At 45.9% G+C, this 17910-nt stretch overlaps 1 protein-coding gene and 1 long non-coding RNA gene across 3 annotated transcripts; both read right to left on the bottom strand.

Annotated features, from left to right (window-relative positions):
• Nucleotides 1-2122: 2122 nt before the first annotated feature.
• LOC136006423 (uncharacterized) lies at nucleotides 2123-3600 on the bottom strand. Its single transcript, XR_010609130.1, has 4 exons — nucleotides 3533-3600; nucleotides 3374-3452; nucleotides 3223-3280; nucleotides 2123-2293 (listed from the first exon to the last, which is right to left on the bottom strand). It is a non-coding gene; the product is annotated as an uncharacterized LOC136006423 (long non-coding RNA).
• A 4251-nt stretch (nucleotides 3601-7851) lies between these two features.
• LOC136006417 (E3 ubiquitin-protein ligase RBBP6-like) lies at nucleotides 7852-14252 on the bottom strand. 2 transcript variants are annotated; one of them, XR_010609123.1, is made up of 5 exons: nucleotides 12829-13011; nucleotides 11447-11488; nucleotides 10768-10804; nucleotides 9384-9464; nucleotides 7852-8989 (listed from the first exon to the last, which is right to left on the bottom strand). XR_010609123.1 is itself a non-coding variant. In XM_065664432.1 (3 exons), exons 1-3 carry the CDS (start codon nucleotides 14250-14252, stop codon nucleotides 10660-10662), a joined length of 408 nt encoding a protein of 135 aa, XP_065520504.1. In that variant the 3' UTR covers nucleotides 10563-10659. The 2 variants fall into 2 exon arrangements, 1 of the variants encoding a protein (XP_065520504.1); XM_065664432.1 differs by lacking the exons at nucleotides 7852-8989; nucleotides 9384-9464; nucleotides 11447-11488 and adding an exon at nucleotides 14087-14252 and having other exon boundaries at nucleotides 10563-10804; nucleotides 12829-12925.
• Nucleotides 14253-17910: the final 3658 nt, after the last annotated feature.

Raw genomic sequence — 17910 nt, 5'->3', positions numbered from 1 at the left:
GCCCAGGAGTGAGGTGTCCAGAAAAGGACTGTCCTTGTACGCTGCTGTCAGCCTTCAGTTTAGAGATGTGTCTGCTGGTGGTGTATTTTAATGGTGGCGTAACTCAAATGCAACTTAAATCTACCACCTTTGTCCTTGTTCCGGATATGCCTGGGGGATGATTCTCATCAGGTTGTAAACAGCATGTTCTGCTGGTGCTTTACCTATTTGAAATAATCTGTCACCAGAAATGTCTTCCTTAGTACCTGCGTAGAACAAGAACCTTACGCCCTGACCCTTGGGGCAGCTTCAAGGCGACAGCTAAACGTCAGTAGCTGCAGTGGTAGCAGTGTGTGTGTGTGTGTGTGTGTGTGAAAGATCACCTGAGCCTCTGCATTTCTTCAGCATGTCACAGCTTTGTGTGGGTAGGGGTGCATGAAGTCAGTATGTTGTAGGTGTTGTAACTGGCCAGGCAGTGTCTCTAAAGCAGCAAGAAATGATCTCTTCTAGTGGCATGCCTACGGATGCCAAGGGGGGAGGGCTGTGGCCTTCTCCCTCCGTGGACTGAGCACAGAGAACTAAGAGGTGTTTTCATCTGTGGGAGGGAATCCCATCCAAGAGCCATCGTCAGCTTTCAGGCTCGTGGTCCTTGACGTGCTCAGGACAGTTTTACTGGGGTGGTGGTAGTCCTTTGGCTCCCAGGTTTTCCCTTTAAGGTTTGATTGATTTGCCTTTATAGTGTTTTGTAAATGTTCTCCATTCAAAGCCCTCGGACTTTGTGCTACGTGATCCTTTCTCTGAAACCCCACGAATAGCTTTGGGAACAGAGGAAATGGGGACCCTTTAGGGTAGAGAAGAGCATTTAATATGAGAAACACTTCTCTGGTAAGCATCTTACAAGGATAAAAGGACCTGCTTTAACTTCTTTTTGGTGTTCCTGCATTAACAATAGCTCCTTAAAAGATTGATTACTTCTACCGCAGAAGAAGAGATGCTTTGATTTCTGTGTCTGACTGAAAGAAATAACGTGAACGTGTAGAAAACTGACGTGAAGAGCCATGTTTTGTCATTATGGGGTTCCATGTCTGACTTCTGGAGCTTCCCCTGTACGTGGTCTAGTAGAAGGTGTCCCTACCCGTGGCAGGGGGTTGGAACTGGATGTCCTGGTATTGGCTGGAATAAAGTTACTTGCTATTTCACATTATTCTGCATACGTTCCTTAGCACCTTTCCTCTTCTCAAAGATCTTCACCAGTGTAAGATTGCCTTACGAACAAGTCTGATCCTAGCCCCTGAGACACATCTTGGAACCCCTCCCAGCATTTTTTGGCATCACAGATCGATAACTCAAGAAAGACTGACTCCAGGGATCAGTAGGCAAGCAGTGAGAACGCTGAATACCTGGAGCTGTTTTGCAAATTTTACAGGGATTAGTAATTTGTAGTGTGGGTGCTGGTGATTAGGCAAGTTGTCTTGTACCTGAACGATTGAAGGGCATAAGGACCCTGTGTAGAGGCACATCTGTGTGCTCCAGTTGGGCTGGGGCATGACATGCGCATGAAAAACTAGTTGTTCTTGTAATTCTATACTTTGCGTCCTGGCCTCTTGCCTTGGTCTTCCTGGGTCAGTTTGACTTATTTGTGACACAGGCTTGGGGATCGCCTGTGGGCTGGGGTTTTTGCCGGGCGACGCCAAGGCAGCGTTGGATGAGGCCATAAAAGGATGGAGCAAGCTGGGCAGCCACTGCAGCGCCAGCTCTGGAAAATCGGCGTGTGAGCCCCAGCCAGCAATTCCCACTCACCAGCCAGGTGTGAGCTGAGTTTCCCTTGCTCAGCCAGTCTCTGCCTGGCACCTGGGGCAGCCACGGTTCCTTCCCAGGGCTGGATCCAGCTTGCTGCAGTGATGCTGGTACTGGGGCAGTGATGGAGGTCTCTATCCTCCTGGCATTGATACTAATCAATGTGGTTTTTCCCATGGCTTCACACCACCTGGAGCAATGCCCCAACTACCCATCCTCTCGGTGGCCATCCCCAGCCCAGCCCAGTCACCTGCAGGGTGGGCAGGGGCTGCATTAACCCCCTACCCACTTCCCGCTGTGCAAATGACTGCAGGCAGAGAGAGGTGCTGTGAAGCAAGCACCCAGACCTTTTAATGAATGAAACAAGAAACAGGGATGCGGGGGAGGGCTGGGGCAGGTCCTTGACCATCAATGGTGTCTTCTTTGTGCGGGTGACCTTGACCTTGAACGGTGATGACCATGTGACCTTGTCCTGGAAGAATAGTCACGACTCCTCCTTCTGCTTCCAGGGAGCGGCCTGGGAGGAACGGGTCAGAAAGAAGGATTACATGGAAAGGCTTGTGAACAGAATGCATGGGTCACACTTGAAGAATGAACCGAGTGCAATCTGTAAACAGAGGGAGCACTGGAAGAGAGAATGCCCTCAGAGTCAAAATAAACACTGGAGATTTAGTGGAATGTCAGGGCCTGCCCTGACATACTTTGGATGAAGATTGAGGAGGGGCGGGGGAAGATTCAAAACCCTCCCCAGCAGAGCCCCTGGTTACAGTTAGCTTGGGGACTGATAAAGTAAAATTTCTTGTAGAAACAGAAGCTACTTGTTCTGTTATAAATTCTTGTAGAGTGCAAGTTATCTATACAGAAGCGTCTATATAGAAAGCTAGCTATAACAAATCTATACCAAAATGAAGGACTAACATGACACAGAAACAGGCTCTTCTCTCTCCAGCTGAGAGAAAGCGGCTTGGCTGTTTGAGATGGCTAAATGGAAAAAATCCAGAATTGTCATAAAATGACAGCACTGATTTTTCCAATAACTGCCTCAATCAGTATCAACTATGTTGTTAAAACAAGACTGTTGGACGCTGATTTCTACTGACAAAAACCATTTCTTCAGCCCTACTCAGCCAGTAATCCAGAGCTTTCCATCCGATTCTTTAATTGTATTTGATTTTTATACGTACTTACGGTTTTCTCGAAAAACATCCTTTTTTCAGTCTTCTTTTTAATCATTTGCCAGCGTTTTAGTTGAAATAATCTTACTGCAAGCACACATCCCCTTTCTTATAGCCAGTTCAAATTAAGCCGTTTAAAAATCAGTTACCAGTTGTATTCCCCGCAACTCTCTGTGCACACTTACTTGATTATCGATCAGCTGTTGTGTAAGTCATACGTTACAGCCTAGGTTACAAGCAGCTATATATTGAATTTCTATAGCATACTTACAGTTCACAGCTTGTTCTGGCACCTGGTGAGTGGATGGTACTGTCTGTCCTCGGAGGATCTTTTGGAGAGGGGAGAAGAAAAAGAAAAAAAGCCCATTCAGCTTATCTGAAGGTAATTTTTTAACAGAAATTCTAAAGCTATCATTACTTACCAGTTGTGGGTACTGATTGTCCTTGGGAGCCCAGAAGACTTGGTAGTGCTAGTTGTTTTCGTACAGGAACTCGACAGCCCTTGTGAATAAATGCAAACAGCTGGAAAATAAGCTCTACTGAAATACTGGAGTCACTGCATATGTGGAAATCAAGCTTACCTTCTCTTCCAACAGGCTGCTGATTGACAGAGAGGAAGATTGAGGCAGTTCAGCGGCAGTCACCAAAGCAACAGGAGGGATAAGGGTCGTGAGCGGTGGTGGAGGCGGTGGCGGCTGCTGCCGCCGAATCTGCTTACGGAGCCTTTTTGTGTAGCCAGCTCCGTTTTTGAAGTTGTTCACAGCCTAGAGGCAGAGGAACATTTTGTAAAGGCAATCTGAAGCTTCAGCAGATACACCAACAAAAGCCTCCGCAGAGTAAAATTACTTGTGTATTCCTGGAAATGCTATCAATCCTAACAGCATTCAACCACAGCTATATATACACACCACATTAAACACTGATGCCAACGACTGTTAACTCAGGGTATCCGTATTTAAAATACTTCAGTGTTAACACCAAATTTGCAAGTGAGGTGATTGTGTTAAACAGAAGCGTGACCTGAATTTGCCAGATTGTCTCTAAAGAGCTGTCAGAGATAATGTGTTTGAAAAGTAAATTTAGCCTTATTCAATTTATCCTTCCTTAAGGCTAAATTAATATTACAGTATTACTGTCTTCTCTCTCAGCTCCTTACAAGCTCTTTGTACAATTGATGTAAAAGTCATCACGCTACCTGGCGTAGGCTCTGGTTGGCAACTAAAGCATCAGGAGAAACACCTGTCTGATGACACGCTGGGCATATGCATTCCTCCGACTCCAGCAATGCCGTTCTAATACCTGTGCATAATTAGTATAATCACAATACAATAGTTTTTAGCCAAACTAGGGAAAGTTGTTGGGTTCTAATCAAAACACGTATATGATTCATGGGTGAATATGGTCTTGAGTGTACAGCATGAAGCTACAAATGTTCAAGAGTGTAAAAAATTTCAAGTATGCAGCAAATAGTTACACAGTATTACCATTTCACTGCTGTAATATTTGAAGATGGAGTGTAGGCTGTGTCTTCATGATTCAACTCATCCTTTTTCCACTGTCCACTACAGCAAGAAGTCATTGACCCCAAAGTTAATGAGCAAAGCACATCTCAAAAAAAAGCATTGGTAGGTCTGAGTTCTGACGGTTTGAACCAGCTCTCCCATGGAGAAGAATGTGGATTAAATGCCTAAGTATCTGGCTGTATAATTTTGCACGATAGAAAGGGCTGTGGACAAACATTTGATATCTAATACTGTAATCACCTGCACAGTTAGGCACTCCTCTGCATGTAAAGAGGATGTAACTGGATCTGTAGAAAGAGAAACAAGTTTTCTGCCTTTTTTTTTTTTTTTTTTTTTTCCCTTTATACGAGCCGAGTCCTTTCCTAGTCAGGGTATACTTAGGTTTTAATTAGAACAGGTAACAAAGTAATTTTGTTATCTGTTGGTTGTGCTTTCTGAAGATCAGATGTGATGTTTTGAATTAACAACATGGGAATAACACTTACATTCGTCACAATAACTGCTTCCACAGCAGGGAAGAATAGCTGCATCAGTCATTATATCTTTACAAATGAGACATAACAGCTCATCCGGAATAGGACCATCAGAAGAGGAGGAGGATGGCTCCTCTGGTAAAAATGGAGGCCTTTCCCTCTTTCCTCTAGCATACGCTTCCCTGGAGGGCGTGTGGGGAAGGAAAAAGAACAAATTTAAAGATGGGTAAAGGAATACTTTCCCAAGCTTTGCATTTTATCAGAAGAAGATACTAGATAGAATTCTTCTCATTCCACATTAGCCTTCTGAACTGTAGGCATTGAGCTGAAACTACTTTGCTATAGCCATAACACCGAAAAACAAACACTCGGAGGGGGAGGAAATCTCAATCCGACAGCTATTGGTTAAATTTTTGTAAGAAGCATTTGAAACATAAACCAGAAGCAAAATGAGCTATCAAAGAGAATGTCTCCCCTGTCAACACTACTGAAATGTTTTGCAGAAATACAGATCCTTGGTGCATCACAACTCGGACCAACTTCCAGGCGCATGACAAGTATGAATGACCACCCTCTTTTCACATGAGCAAGTATCACAGATTTTAAGGTTAAAATGCAACGACTGCGCTTCCTCTCCCGTAATTATAGAGGCAGTCCAACTTGGTAGCATGTCCGCTCAGATGTTTATGCATGCTTTCTCTCGTTCGCTTTTTGGTCAGGTCAGTTCATTCCATACTTACGCATTAATAATCGGTATCGCATATTTTCCAGTGTTTGTCAGCATTGCACCCTTTGTGTTGGGATCTTTCACCTCTATCATGAAACTCCTTGGAATTCCTGTGCTCCTTCTCAGTCTGGGCACAGCCTCAACATTTTTGTCCTGTTAAGAAAAGATACGCAGGCATACCTCATCTTAAGACCTGCGCTTAAAATGACAGCTCAGTGATGACTGTAAGAAGCAAAAGCCTTTAAATCCTCTCCTTTTACCCAGCGTGAAGGTTGTTCAAGCAAAATACTTCTTTTCCTAAATGAACATGGCCAGGATGTTCCTAAGTCAGCTATTGTTCCTAAGTCAGCTTCTCAGGGAAGTGGTGGAATCACTGTCCCTGAAGTGTTCAAAAGAACACGTAGATGAGGCCCTTAGTGACACGGTTCGTGATGGATTTGGCAGTCCTGAAGTATCGGTTGGACTTGATGCACCCCCTCCAGCCTAGCTGGCTCTATGATTCTGTGAAAGGCTTAAACAGAGTTTTGATCTGAGTCGACATTCTTTGGCTTAACAGCAGGTTTCTTAAGGGTGAAATATCCCTTACCTCGTGATCCACTGGGAGAAGAGACACAAACCTGCTCCTCTCCCAAAGCACAGTTCAGAGGGAAAGCTTAAATCAGGGCTCTGGATCAGCCAATGGAGAAACATCTGTTCACCAGCTATAGATGAAGGTTGAATTCACGCCTCATGCGTATACATTTAGTGACTAGTGTTAAAGGGCATGAATACTCAGCCAGAGACTTGTGTCAGTAAACCACACAAATATTCAATAGATGGGGTCAACAGAAACATCTTGGTTTCTTACAAAATACTGAAAACATGAACTGTCATTAGAAAGTGTTAAAACAGAAACATCTCCAGTAATACTGAAATACATAAAAATATGCATGTAAATTCACAGATGAAAACATCTATGGACCTATTTTGTGTCTGTGGCTTAGAAAAAGGAAAAGATTACATTTATAATCCTGGCTTTCCCTTGAACTTTGAAGGGCTTTTCAGCATTGCCATGCAACCTCTGTATTTCACCTCAAGAGCAACAGTTCTTAATACGATTATTCCTGTATTTGTTATTTGACTGCCAAGGTCAGAAATTAAACAAGGTCAGAAAGTAACACCGGGAGTCCCCCAAATCTTACCCCATTTCTTGGGCAGTCCTTTCTATAGTGGCCAGGTTTTCCGCAGCGAAAGCAAACATATGATGGTGGAGGTGTACCCAAGGGCTTCTTCATGTGACTAGAACGGTTTGAGGAAGAAAAAGGTATGCATGTGTCTCTTTTGTTAAAACAAACATCTACACAGTTTTTCCATAATCATCGAAGAACTGATTTGACATTATCAACACTTACTTGACTGGGCCGTATTCATGGGAAGACTGTATCATCATGGCTTTTATTTTATCTTCTTCAGAAGCATTGGCTTCAGCCAGGTTGGCAGTCTGTTTGACACGGAATTATTTGACACACACATTAGAAACACGCAAGCTCACCCAGTCAAAGACAACACCACGTGCTCAATCCTGTAAAGAGCACCACTGTGCTAGCTGATGTTGCCTGAAAACAGCTGCTTCTATGAAACACAGTTGTCCTGAGAGTGCGCTGGGGAGACTCTGTGCTTGTTCACGATGCTTATGTGCCTGCTAGCCTACTTGAAAAGAGCATTCTTGAGCACTCAAAACATGAGGCTTGACATAGACTTGTGTAACCGATCCACTTTTCTTCCAAGTGGACTGAAGTGATGAGTGAAAGAAATGACATTAGCAGTAGTTTACTGGTTTTGAAGCTCCAGCCCATTTGAAGGAGAAGATAGCTACTGTGCATTTAATTGAGAAAGATTTCTGCAAGTTATATTATTTACATTTTGCAGCATTAAAAAGAACACACAATGTTAGCGGCAGGGCTGTAGTTTTTGCTTGCTGAAATTCAGCATCAGACACAGAAGCACCGAAGGGAATCTTTCTGGTCCCTCAGCAAGACACAAGGTTCTTTTCAGCAGAAATGTGACCATCGTGTCCTGTAGGCAATCCAAACTGCATTCCCCCCCCCCACTAACTTCTTCCTACTAAGGGATTTAACTACAGTGAGCACAACCTGCAGGCTTTTCCAGGGAACTGTGTCCTTTTAATGTACATATTGTAATACCACCCATGTGCAGAACTAGATCTTGAAGCCAGCTGATTTTTCTGATGTTTTTATTACACACTAGTCCATATACAAGAAAGGTCGAAGGGAGTGACTGTAAAAGATATGGACCTTCAACCTCCCAGCTTTCAGATCAGCCACGTATGTCTTCACTTCTACGTCCATTCGTTCACAAGAGCAATCAACCAGTTTCTGCATTTTATTAAATGTTTTCTTCACATACACAGTTTTTTCTTATCAGTTATATGATCCAGATGGACATCTATGAAATCATTTCCATTAATGTTTACAGGAAATTTTGCAGACATTTGACTAATTTGTTCGAACCCAAACAGTTTACAAAACATATCCAAACCCCACAAAACATTACTAGGAATAGATCAAAATTCAACTATGGCATTTAATGCACTGTAATTAAAAAAAAAAAAAAAAAAAATATTTCACAGCACACTGCCCCTGTGCTAAGCCAGTCTGAATAATGTGTTTAAGCAAGAGTTTTGAGCTGCTTTACAATTTGTTCATGCATTTCTCAAAAGATTAAATGTGCACACCACTTGGACAGTTTTTCACATTTGAGAGTAAAACTTCACATGGGTTTACAGAACCAAGGACACATGCACTGACAGCCAAAGGCACAAAGTTTAATTTCTTCAGTGAGAGAGGGAAGACGCTGACGGTGCGGAGACCTCTCGTTCTTAGAAATGAACTCCTGTCCCTCTTCTTAGGAGAAAGAACTAGCTCCCATCTTTTTCATTCAATTGGCTAGCACTACGCTTTTTCACAAAGCGCAGTCATTAGTGTCTTGCCAAAGTTACACAGTGTTGAGCCAAAAGAGCAAGCAGTTCCATCCCAAAACAGGCCATTGCAACATTTTCAAGTGGCCACATCTGCTAATACACCGTAGATACACGTTGATACGTTCCTCTAAACAATCAAGTACACAATTTACACAGTTGACACAGTCTGCATTCAAACAAATTTGATTGTGTTCTCCACTGTCTATAGGCTGGAATTTATGAAACTGTGCAGTATCAAAGAATGCTTCTATGCCTCTAATGACTAGAAATTCAAAACCAGCCGTGCCATTGTCCAAGTTCCAGAAACACTTCTACTTCAGCTGTTGCAAACTGCCCTGAAATGTCCATAACATACAGCCAATTAAATTCTTTTGTAAAAATGGTGTTAGATTCCAACACAAAATTAATGAAACCTAGGAAAAACAGTAAACAGCTTCTGAGGTACTGCTGCTTTACGTCCTGAAGATGAGTAACGCTGCAACATTATGTTGAGGCTGAGAAGGTACTCCCCTTCTGTCTTCCCAAACTGGCAAGTACTTTTTACAGCACAGTACCAAATTATACATACTTTTTAAAGTTAAAACAAATACTTTATTAAAAATTAAAGGTTTGTTCACATTACAACAGTTATCCATCTATAGACTGCAAGTAAGGCTTAAAAGTATGAAGGAAACACTTACTTTTAAGTATTTTACAACTATATATAGATATATATATATACACACACACCTTTGAAAGCTGGGCCAGAGAAACAGATGCAGAAGACTCGTCATTCATTTGTTCAGCAAAAAATAAACGCATATTCAAGTTCTATAATCGAAACATAGCAAGAGTTAACCTCTACTAGAGTCTGAAAATCTGCACTATATCCTCTGCGTGTCACTGAAGGAGGCATTTCCAACCTACTGTAATTTGTATTTGTTCAGAATAAAGTCCAAACCTATGACAGCTGAAAAGTGCCTATGTGGTTAATGAGACAAAACTAAACTAACCAATTCGCTTGAGAGGGACTTACTGCTCCAGAATATCTTAGAGCGGGGCCCTTGTGAAAAATGCTAAAGTTTATCTGAGAAGGAAGCATCACTACAGGATACTTACTTGCAGTGTAGTTTGTAAATTAATCAGTTAATGTCTCATCATTTAAACATGCATTTATACAGTTATGCTTTGATGAACATAGTAGCTGCCTGTCAAGATAAAAAGCAGCCCTGAAACATGAACTCTGCCCTTCTTCTCAATAACTGCAAAGATGCCAAACTCACCATACCCCACCAAACCCAAACACCAATCTGAACCATCAGCCATAAAAGTAACCTGCCAACTTGTCTAGAAAAAAAGAAACTGCTCACATTATTGGGGAAAAAAAAAAAAAAAAAAAAAAGGTGTTTACTATGACAGAGTAGCCCATAAAAATGGAGAAAAAATATTTCTTGTATTTTAATAGACCACAGGACATACTATCCAAATTAGTTTGGGAAGTGTGAGAATTCTTATTATTCTTCTTTCTATCAGACCAAACCCAATCTTTCATGATGATGAAAGCATGGATTTAAAGCACAGTCACGGCATTTTTTCCTCCACTGCAAACATACTCCTCCCTCCCAGCTGCCTACACAGCTTGTAGCTTGCCACAGTGAAGTCCTCAGGCCACTAGTTAGGAGTGGGCCACAGTGTGTGCAGAGAACTACTACTTAAGTGCAGTTTTTACAAAAAGCACAGAAAAGGCTGTACAAACTCACAACATTACTAACTACAGGCAGACAGATCTCGAATGTGGCACCAAGTTCAGTTGTGCACACCTGGAACCTGCAGGAACTAAAGATGATCAGGCACTATCTGCACAACACAAAGGCACACAGGACATATTCTAGCATATGCAATAGGAAATACCATGCATTACTAGGCATAAATCCCAACATTCACATCAGAACTGTGCAAATTGATGGCGTGACTCAGTTTTCACTGTGATGAATCAGTACATTTGAATTACAATCTGTACTATGTTTTACTGGAGGACAGATGAACTTAATGTTTGGAAAATTAACACAAAGCTACATTGTTTAGAATTCAGTGCAGTGTGTAGAAAAAAGGGTGAGGGTGGGTTTTTACATACTGCTTCTGATGTTCTGCTCGCTGGCTCGGTTTGACTTCTAGGAGGAGACAGAAAGGTGATCAGAACTTAAAGCACTTGTACCCAACAGAAAGCACCAAAAATCATTTCTAAAACCCAAACATCAAAACATTATGTTCTGAGAGTCTAGTGAATGTGGAAATTTATTTGTATACACAAACTGTTATCTCTTGGTCACTCAGTGCAACTAAAAAAACCTCCAAAATCCCATTTCTACTTTGTCATGAAGTCAGACCCACAGAACACAACAGTGCAAGAGAAAGTCCTCAGATATTTTCTCTGCCACACAAGTATCAAATATGTCAAGTCGGTACTACAGTTTTGTGTTCTTAAATAATCAACCCTCAAACTATGAATGTAACTTCAGGCAATCTGTACATCCCTAGTATTACAAACGGGTGTCACATACAGTGCTTTAGTTTCTACGGCGGAACAGTGATAGTCCCAACACTTCAAAGGGCAAGTTTACTTCAGTGAAAAAAAATCAGTCATCTGACAAAGAAATAACAAAACTGTCAGCAGCTTATCCTTTAGAACAGGGTTTCTTTGTGGAAGCCCAAGCACTGTGTTCAGGTGTCTACCGGACTTAGCCGTCAAAGTGCCAAAGTACTAGACATGTTACATACGCTTTATTGACTAAAAATAGTAGTAGAAATATCACCTGAAAGAAGCTGCTCCTGGGATTTTGCGTGACTGAGGAGCCCTGTGACAAAAAAACCAAAAGAAGTCTTAATTGCCAGAATTTGCTTTACGATAATGCTGCAGTATTTTAAGAAATACTTATTCCATCTGAAAGCTTGCTGCGATTCCACCTACTCACTGACCTGCATCTGTCTATCATGAGTCAGAGATGCAACCCTGGTACAGTTAACAAACAATTCACACATCATCCAAAGTGTCCCAGGAGCAGAGGCTGCTCTGGAATTTAGGTACAAACAGTGAGGCTGCTGTTTACATCCACCTACTTCCTGAAGGTAAGTAAGTACTTTAGATTACAACACAATGGTTGTTTCATCCATTTACCTTGAAGAACAGACTACAAGGCAAGTAATGCAGCCTCTCCACCATTCCATCATACATTCAACCTGCCCCAACATTAAGCACTCTGTCAGCTGTCTCTGCACTGTTTCCAGCTGAAGGAACAGAAAGCTGATCTGCCCGATACATTTTCAATGCTAGAAGAGCAGTGCCATTCTTTCCTTATCCCCACATACAGGTACGTATTTGATCTTTGGTGCTAGCAGCATCTATCCTCTCATTTTATGGCAGCATTACAATACAAGGAAAGGGTGCCATCCACACGCCTATCAGCTCAGGGTAAAAACAGCCTTAGGAGGATAGCTACCAACTTCTGGTAATGTGCTAAGCTGCTTACTGAGTTCCAGGTTTGGAAAGGATTAACTATTCCTTCATTGGACTTGCCCAAGAGGCAATACACTTTATGATACTGTTCTTTTTAAACAGATACTGGCTTTGGGAAACTAATAGGAATCGCTTTTGAATGGAACTTCTTGTTTTGCATGGTTTGCCAGCTGGCAAGCATCGGTCTTTCCTGCATGGCTAGTATGCAAACCCCACGCATTTGGGGCATAAGAATACCTGACGTATCCTGTCCCTCTCCCCCAAATGCAAGAAAAGGTCAAACACTAAGAACCAGACTCTTCTGAGACAGGAGCAAATTTTAAGTTTACACCACACTGCTGAACTGTCTTTGCTAGAAAAGCCATAAAAGCAAACACATATAACAAGGAATCTCTCCACGCAGACAAAACAGGATCTACGACTTGGCTCTCAGAAAAATTAACCCCAAGAACAAACCCTATAGAATCATTTTAAAAGTTTCCATTGTTGGAGTTTGAACCCCATACCCCAGCCGGCCTGAAAACATAAGTCTGTTTCGGGACCGATACATGAAAATCTACCTAGTGACAACAAAAATTAACGGAAGCTTTAACTAGATACAATCCGAATGCCTCACATGCATTGAAACAGTTCACACACTGAAACCAACAGCAGAGAATGCAAGGCTGTGTGGACACTTACGTAACATCTGTTTTGCGCGTAGCTTTAACTCCTCCAGCAGGGATTCTTTTAACAATTACCAAAGAGTTTTTAGGAATCAGGGCATCTTCTGTGTATTCTGAAACCAACAGAAATACAGAAAAAGACATTCAAAGGGACATGTATTAATACATAATTAACTACACGGCACTTCAGAGAAGGCCTTTACAGATACAGAAGCCAAGTTTTAGATGTAACATCGTGCTTTCGCTGTCTGAACACACTAACAGTACCTTTCAAGACATTTTCAGGTTTGAGAACCAAACACCAGCAGCTAAATCTTTTTCCTTTTTTAAAAACAGTTTGAACGCCAACAGCAAAATGGTCTCGGAGGTCACTACAGGACAGCTGCTAATACAGGGGGTGCTTTCCTGAACTAACTGAAGGTGCTTTTGCTTCTCTTCGGCTACAAAACCCATAGATCTCTGGAGAAAAACAAACCACCACAGTCTCACCTGCATAAACCAGGTTCTAAAGTCTGACTAGCTTGCTCTGAAACAAGCCAGGCATTAGTGAAGGCATGAAAACTCAGATCCACTGCTTTCGCCACTGTTAACTGAGTCACTTCTGCTGCTGGTGCTCCAGAGTGAAAGAATGCAGAAGAGAGCCTGCCACCTTTGTCTATTTCTTGGAGCTTAATCCGTCCAAAGCCACACTTCTCATCTGCTCAGTGCTTTACATTTGCTTGATCAAGTCCGACACTAAGACTAGATCCAGCCACACCTAGGCTCCACCAGGAGTTTAGAAAGCCAGGGGGTCCACTCTGAACTTTGTGTCTCAGTGGGAAGGTCTCCTTTTTTTTTCATCTTTGGTTTCTATGCAAATCATTTTAGCTTGATTCTACCTTGATTTTCTTTTTCAACATTCCATTGGACATAAACCATTGACCAAGCCTGAGACTAAGGCTAGACCTAGCTTCACCTAGGCTCCCCTCAGGGGTTTAGAAAGCTGGGGGCTCTGTTCTGGACATTGTGACTCAGTGTGCACATCTGACAAACTGGTGTAGCTGGCAGGACGCTAAATCAGATTTCATGGCACCACCCCACTTAATCCCCGGCACCGCTTACCCTCTTGGTGCTCCTGCCACCTGGCGGGATGGGCCCCAGGCTCACTCATGCTATGTGGGGATGAGCCATAAAAGGCAGAATGCGGCTGCCGCTGGCTGCGGCCGTCATGGGGTGGTCTGCAACGTCGCCAGCCAGGACATCCCCAAAGCCCTGCACATGCTGCGCACACGTACCTTCTTTGGTCTGGGCATTGCTGATCTGCAGATCACAGTTGGCTGCCTTCAGCTTCTCCTTGCGCATGATCTTGCACTTGAGGTCGCAAAGGGAGATGTTGAGGCCACCGAAGGTGACCGTGTCATAGTTCAGCTTGGAGAAGAACTTGTAGTGGATGCAAGACATGGTCGGGGCCAGGCAGTGCCTGCTCCACTACTGTGTCTAGCTCGGCAAATGACAGAGAGAGGCCTTGCAGCCTCTACGAAGGTGAGGGCTCGCGGCAAAGCCCACCGAGGAGGCTGGGGTGAGCAGCACGGGCCGAGTTTGTGCTGGCCAATGGCGTTTGGAGGTTGCAGCACTCTGCCACAGCCAGGCCCTGACACATCAGGCAGCCTCGGCTGACAGAGCCTCAGGCCTCCATCGTGGCGTAGCGAGGCCCTGGCTTTGCCACCTTAACAGCTCCAGGCTACGGCCCTCAGCAAGTGAGCAAGTGAGCCGTGCCGTTATGTCGGCACCTGCCCCAGTCCTCCTCAAAGCCCAGGGGAGGAGAGTTCCCCAGAGCCCTAGCTTGGCCTCAGTGTCCTCTCCCGCGTGCAGCACGCTGAGGCCTGACCAGCCTCTACGGCGACTCAAGCACCTCTGCCCCAGCCTTCGCCAGGTGCGACAACACAGCGCACCCAGGCAACCCAGCGCATTGTGACAAAAGGCTCGTGTCACGTGCAGCTCCAAGCACCCCCAAGGGGAGGGGGACCTGTCACACCTGGGCCTGTCACCGCCCTGAGCTGCCCGTGTCCCTGCTGTCACCCCAGCCTGACCTCACACAGTGACCATCCTGTCAACCCCAGGCTGTCACTACAGTGAAACACCCTGCGGCGGACGCAGCCCCTCTGCGGTGCTCAGCTGCCCGTGCCACAGAGCCAGCAAAGGGAGGGGACATAACGAGGTGTTTTGAGTGCAGCTTCAAGAATCACAGACTTCAGCCAAAGCAGCCAATGACCATTTATGTTTATTGCCATCAACCAACGGACTTCCCCAGTGTCACACATCCATAGTTGCTTGAACTCTGGAGAAAAGGACTAAAAAGTAACAAACCTACCACCAGCACTGGGAGAGGCCGGGCACTCACCACAGCTCCCGCTCTCCGTCCTGCCAGGGAAACTCTTCAGCCCAGGCCCTTCTTTCTCTGCCTCTCTGCGCTCTCCCCTTTCCTCCTGGGCAGGCCCAGGGCCAGCTGCAGGGCGCAGGCCGGGCTGGGGCAGCTCGGGGGGCTCTGGCAGTCGCGGTGCCCGGTGCCCGTGCCCACAGCGGGGCTGTCTCCATCTCCCCAGGGGCTCGCTCGCCTCAGCGCTGGCCCCGGCCCTCCCCCGAGCTGGGCCGCAGCCCCAGCAGAAGCTGCAACACCCAACACCAGCATGGCCGCCGGCAGCCGCTGCCCTAGCACTACAGCTCCCAGCATGCCCCGGGGCGCTCCTCCTGCTGCCAGGCCCTGCTGGGCCACCGTCCCCTGGGCATAGGCCAGAGGGGGCGGGAAGAGCGCGTGGGAAAGGTCGGGGGCAGTGAGCCCGGGGAGGGGAAGGGCCGGAGCGAGCCGGAGAGGCTGCGGAGCAGCAGCGGTGTGGGGCGCGCTGAGGAGGCGGAGGGGGAGAGAGCAGCGGTGGCAGGGTCCAAGAGCCAAAAGGGCGGCGAGCAGGAGGGAGCCCAGAGGGAAGCACGGCCTGGCGAGGGGGGAATGCAGGGGGAACCACCGGCATGGTTATATGAGGTGCTTTATTGCAGCGCTGGGAAACCAGGGCTACGCACCCAAATCTGGTTCCAACCTCCTCACATTGATACAGGGTTAACAAATGTACAAGGGAACAATACAGGCACGCTGGCGGAGCGCAGACTCCCCTGTCGTCCAGCGCTGTTTTTGCTCATATTCTACTTGCTATAATTAATAAAATTTTAATTGGATTATGATCCGTTGTGGTCTCAATTTGTAACAGTTAGAAGAACCCCTTGCTTAAACAAAAGTATTGTCTGTTGTAAACACCTATCATGCTTACTAAGCAGAACAAGGCACAGACTACTGATAAGGGGAGGAGACAGAGGCCTGGTTCTACTGATAAGCAACTATTGACAAGGAAATGCGAATGTTTGGGTCTATTGATAAGGGGGAGAAGCTGATGATTTATGGATTTGTATCAGATCTCCAAACATATCCCTTGCCTAGCACTGCCCTTTCTTCCTTCGACTTCCTGCAAACCCTGGGCCAAGGGGGTCTTCTCCTGACAGCTCTCATGGTGTGGAGCCCTGCAGGCTGGGATCGCATCCCAGGCACCATGGCTCTGATCTCTCCAGCCAGAAGCAGATCTCACCACATGTGTCTTGACTAGAACTGTAGTGTTGCCCTGCACCTCTCTCTGCACGCAAGGCTGCAGAGCTTTCTATTCAGTTCCTCAGCTCTGGGGAGCAGATCCAATGCACAACGGTGGGATCCAGGAAAGCCTCTGAGGCACAGAGGCTCCCAAGATTGATGTCCAGCAAAAGCCTCCTCCAGGATCACAAGCAGCAGTGCCGGCCAGCCAGGCTGTTACCAGCAGTGCTTCCATCTGATCAGTAAAGACCTCTATGCAAAGCACTGTGTCTGACACTGTGGGTCTTTCCTTGGTGGCTGTGACATACGCACTCAGCGGTGGGTGAGCTTTGGTGGGGCAGGGCAAGGCCACTGCAGGACAGAGGAGTTTCAGTCCTACTGAAGGGCAGCCCTGTCCCAAGACTTCGCTATAGCAGCTCGGCTGCAGCCCTGCTCTTGGTGGTCCCTGCCCCTTCTGGTCTCTGGCAGTGTGCCCTGCCATGGCTGCACAGCTCTGCTGTGGAGGGTGGAGAGGAGAGGAGGGAAGAGGAGAAGGAAGCACAGTGGTGGGCACCCAGGGCAACACAGCTGCCAGGGCAGCACCCGCAGGCTTGTAGTGCCAGGGCCCTGTACCTGGAGGCCAGCTGTGTCAGAGGTGCCCCGAGCAGGGACAATGAAACCCTAGGCAGGAAGCGTGCCTGGGCAGAGGGAAGCTATGGGAGACAGCTTTTCGGTTGGGTAGCTTGGCTCTGCCAAAGCTCTGCTCAGGTTCCTGAGCTTTTTGTTCAACACTTGCTGGTTAGAACGGCAGGGGGGAGCTGAAGGGCCATAGGGACACTTCTGAAAGTCCTCTCCAGACATGGGAGGGGACATAATGCCTGCCCCTGGGGGCCTGAGAGCGGGCTGTGCAGGAGGAGGGAAGGAAGCCTGAAATTGCTGGCTCTTGGGCACCCACAGCCTGCCCAGGCTCTGTGAGCTGCTGGCAGTGATGCTTCCCGAGCCCAGGCAGGTTGAACACATGACAAAGGTGCAGTCTGTTAATCCTCTGTGCGCCATTTGTTCCCGAAAAGCCCTGATCTTGTGGGTCTCTGACTTGGGCTACATAGAAGATACTCTAACGGCACGGCTTCCTTGAGGACAGTGTCCAGACAGAGCTCTCCCCTCCCTTCTGCAAAATGCAGAGAAACAGCATCACACCACTGCTGCAAGTCCTTGGGACAGGCAGAACTGATTAAATCAACTCCAGGTGGGGAAAGTCACAGAGGGAGGAAAAACCTTCCTGGGGCAGGATTGCAACTGCACAAGTCACAGCTTCCTCTCCCCTGTGAGAGGAGCAGCTACATTTCATTTTCTTTCTTTTCTCCTCTCTTAAAGGACACAGAAGTCCTTCCAGCTGCTATGTCTCGAACTGAGGCACCAACAGAGGCACCTTCCAAGGAAAGGCCCTGTGCTGAAGCACCCTCAGGAAGGATGAAGTGTGTGTGAAAGGGGGGCTCAGAGCATAAATGC

This window comes from Lathamus discolor, unplaced genomic scaffold, assembly GCF_037157495.1.
Source record: "Lathamus discolor isolate bLatDis1 unplaced genomic scaffold, bLatDis1.hap1 Scaffold_186, whole genome shotgun sequence".
In the NCBI taxonomy this organism is placed as follows: Eukaryota; Metazoa; Chordata; class Aves; order Psittaciformes; family Psittacidae; genus Lathamus; species Lathamus discolor.
Note: the sequence above shows the minus strand (reverse complement) of the source record. Positions and strands in the feature narration are given on the sequence as shown.

What these genes read in the sequence shown, in the direction of transcription:
- LOC136006417 (XM_065664432.1), bottom strand. Translation starts at nt 14,252, where the DNA reads ATGTCTTGCATCCACTACAAGTTCTTCTCCAAGCTGAACTATGACACG. An exon ending in CAATGCCCAGACCAAAGAAG is followed by an intron (nt 12,926 to 14,086) that starts GTACGTGTGCGC and finishes TGTTGGTTTCAG; the next exon opens with AATACACAGAAGATGCCCTG. An exon ending in ACGCGCAAAACAGATGTTAC is followed by an intron (nt 10,805 to 12,828) that starts GTAAGTGTCCAC and finishes GTCTCCTCCTAG; the next exon opens with AAGTCAAACCGAGCCAGCGA.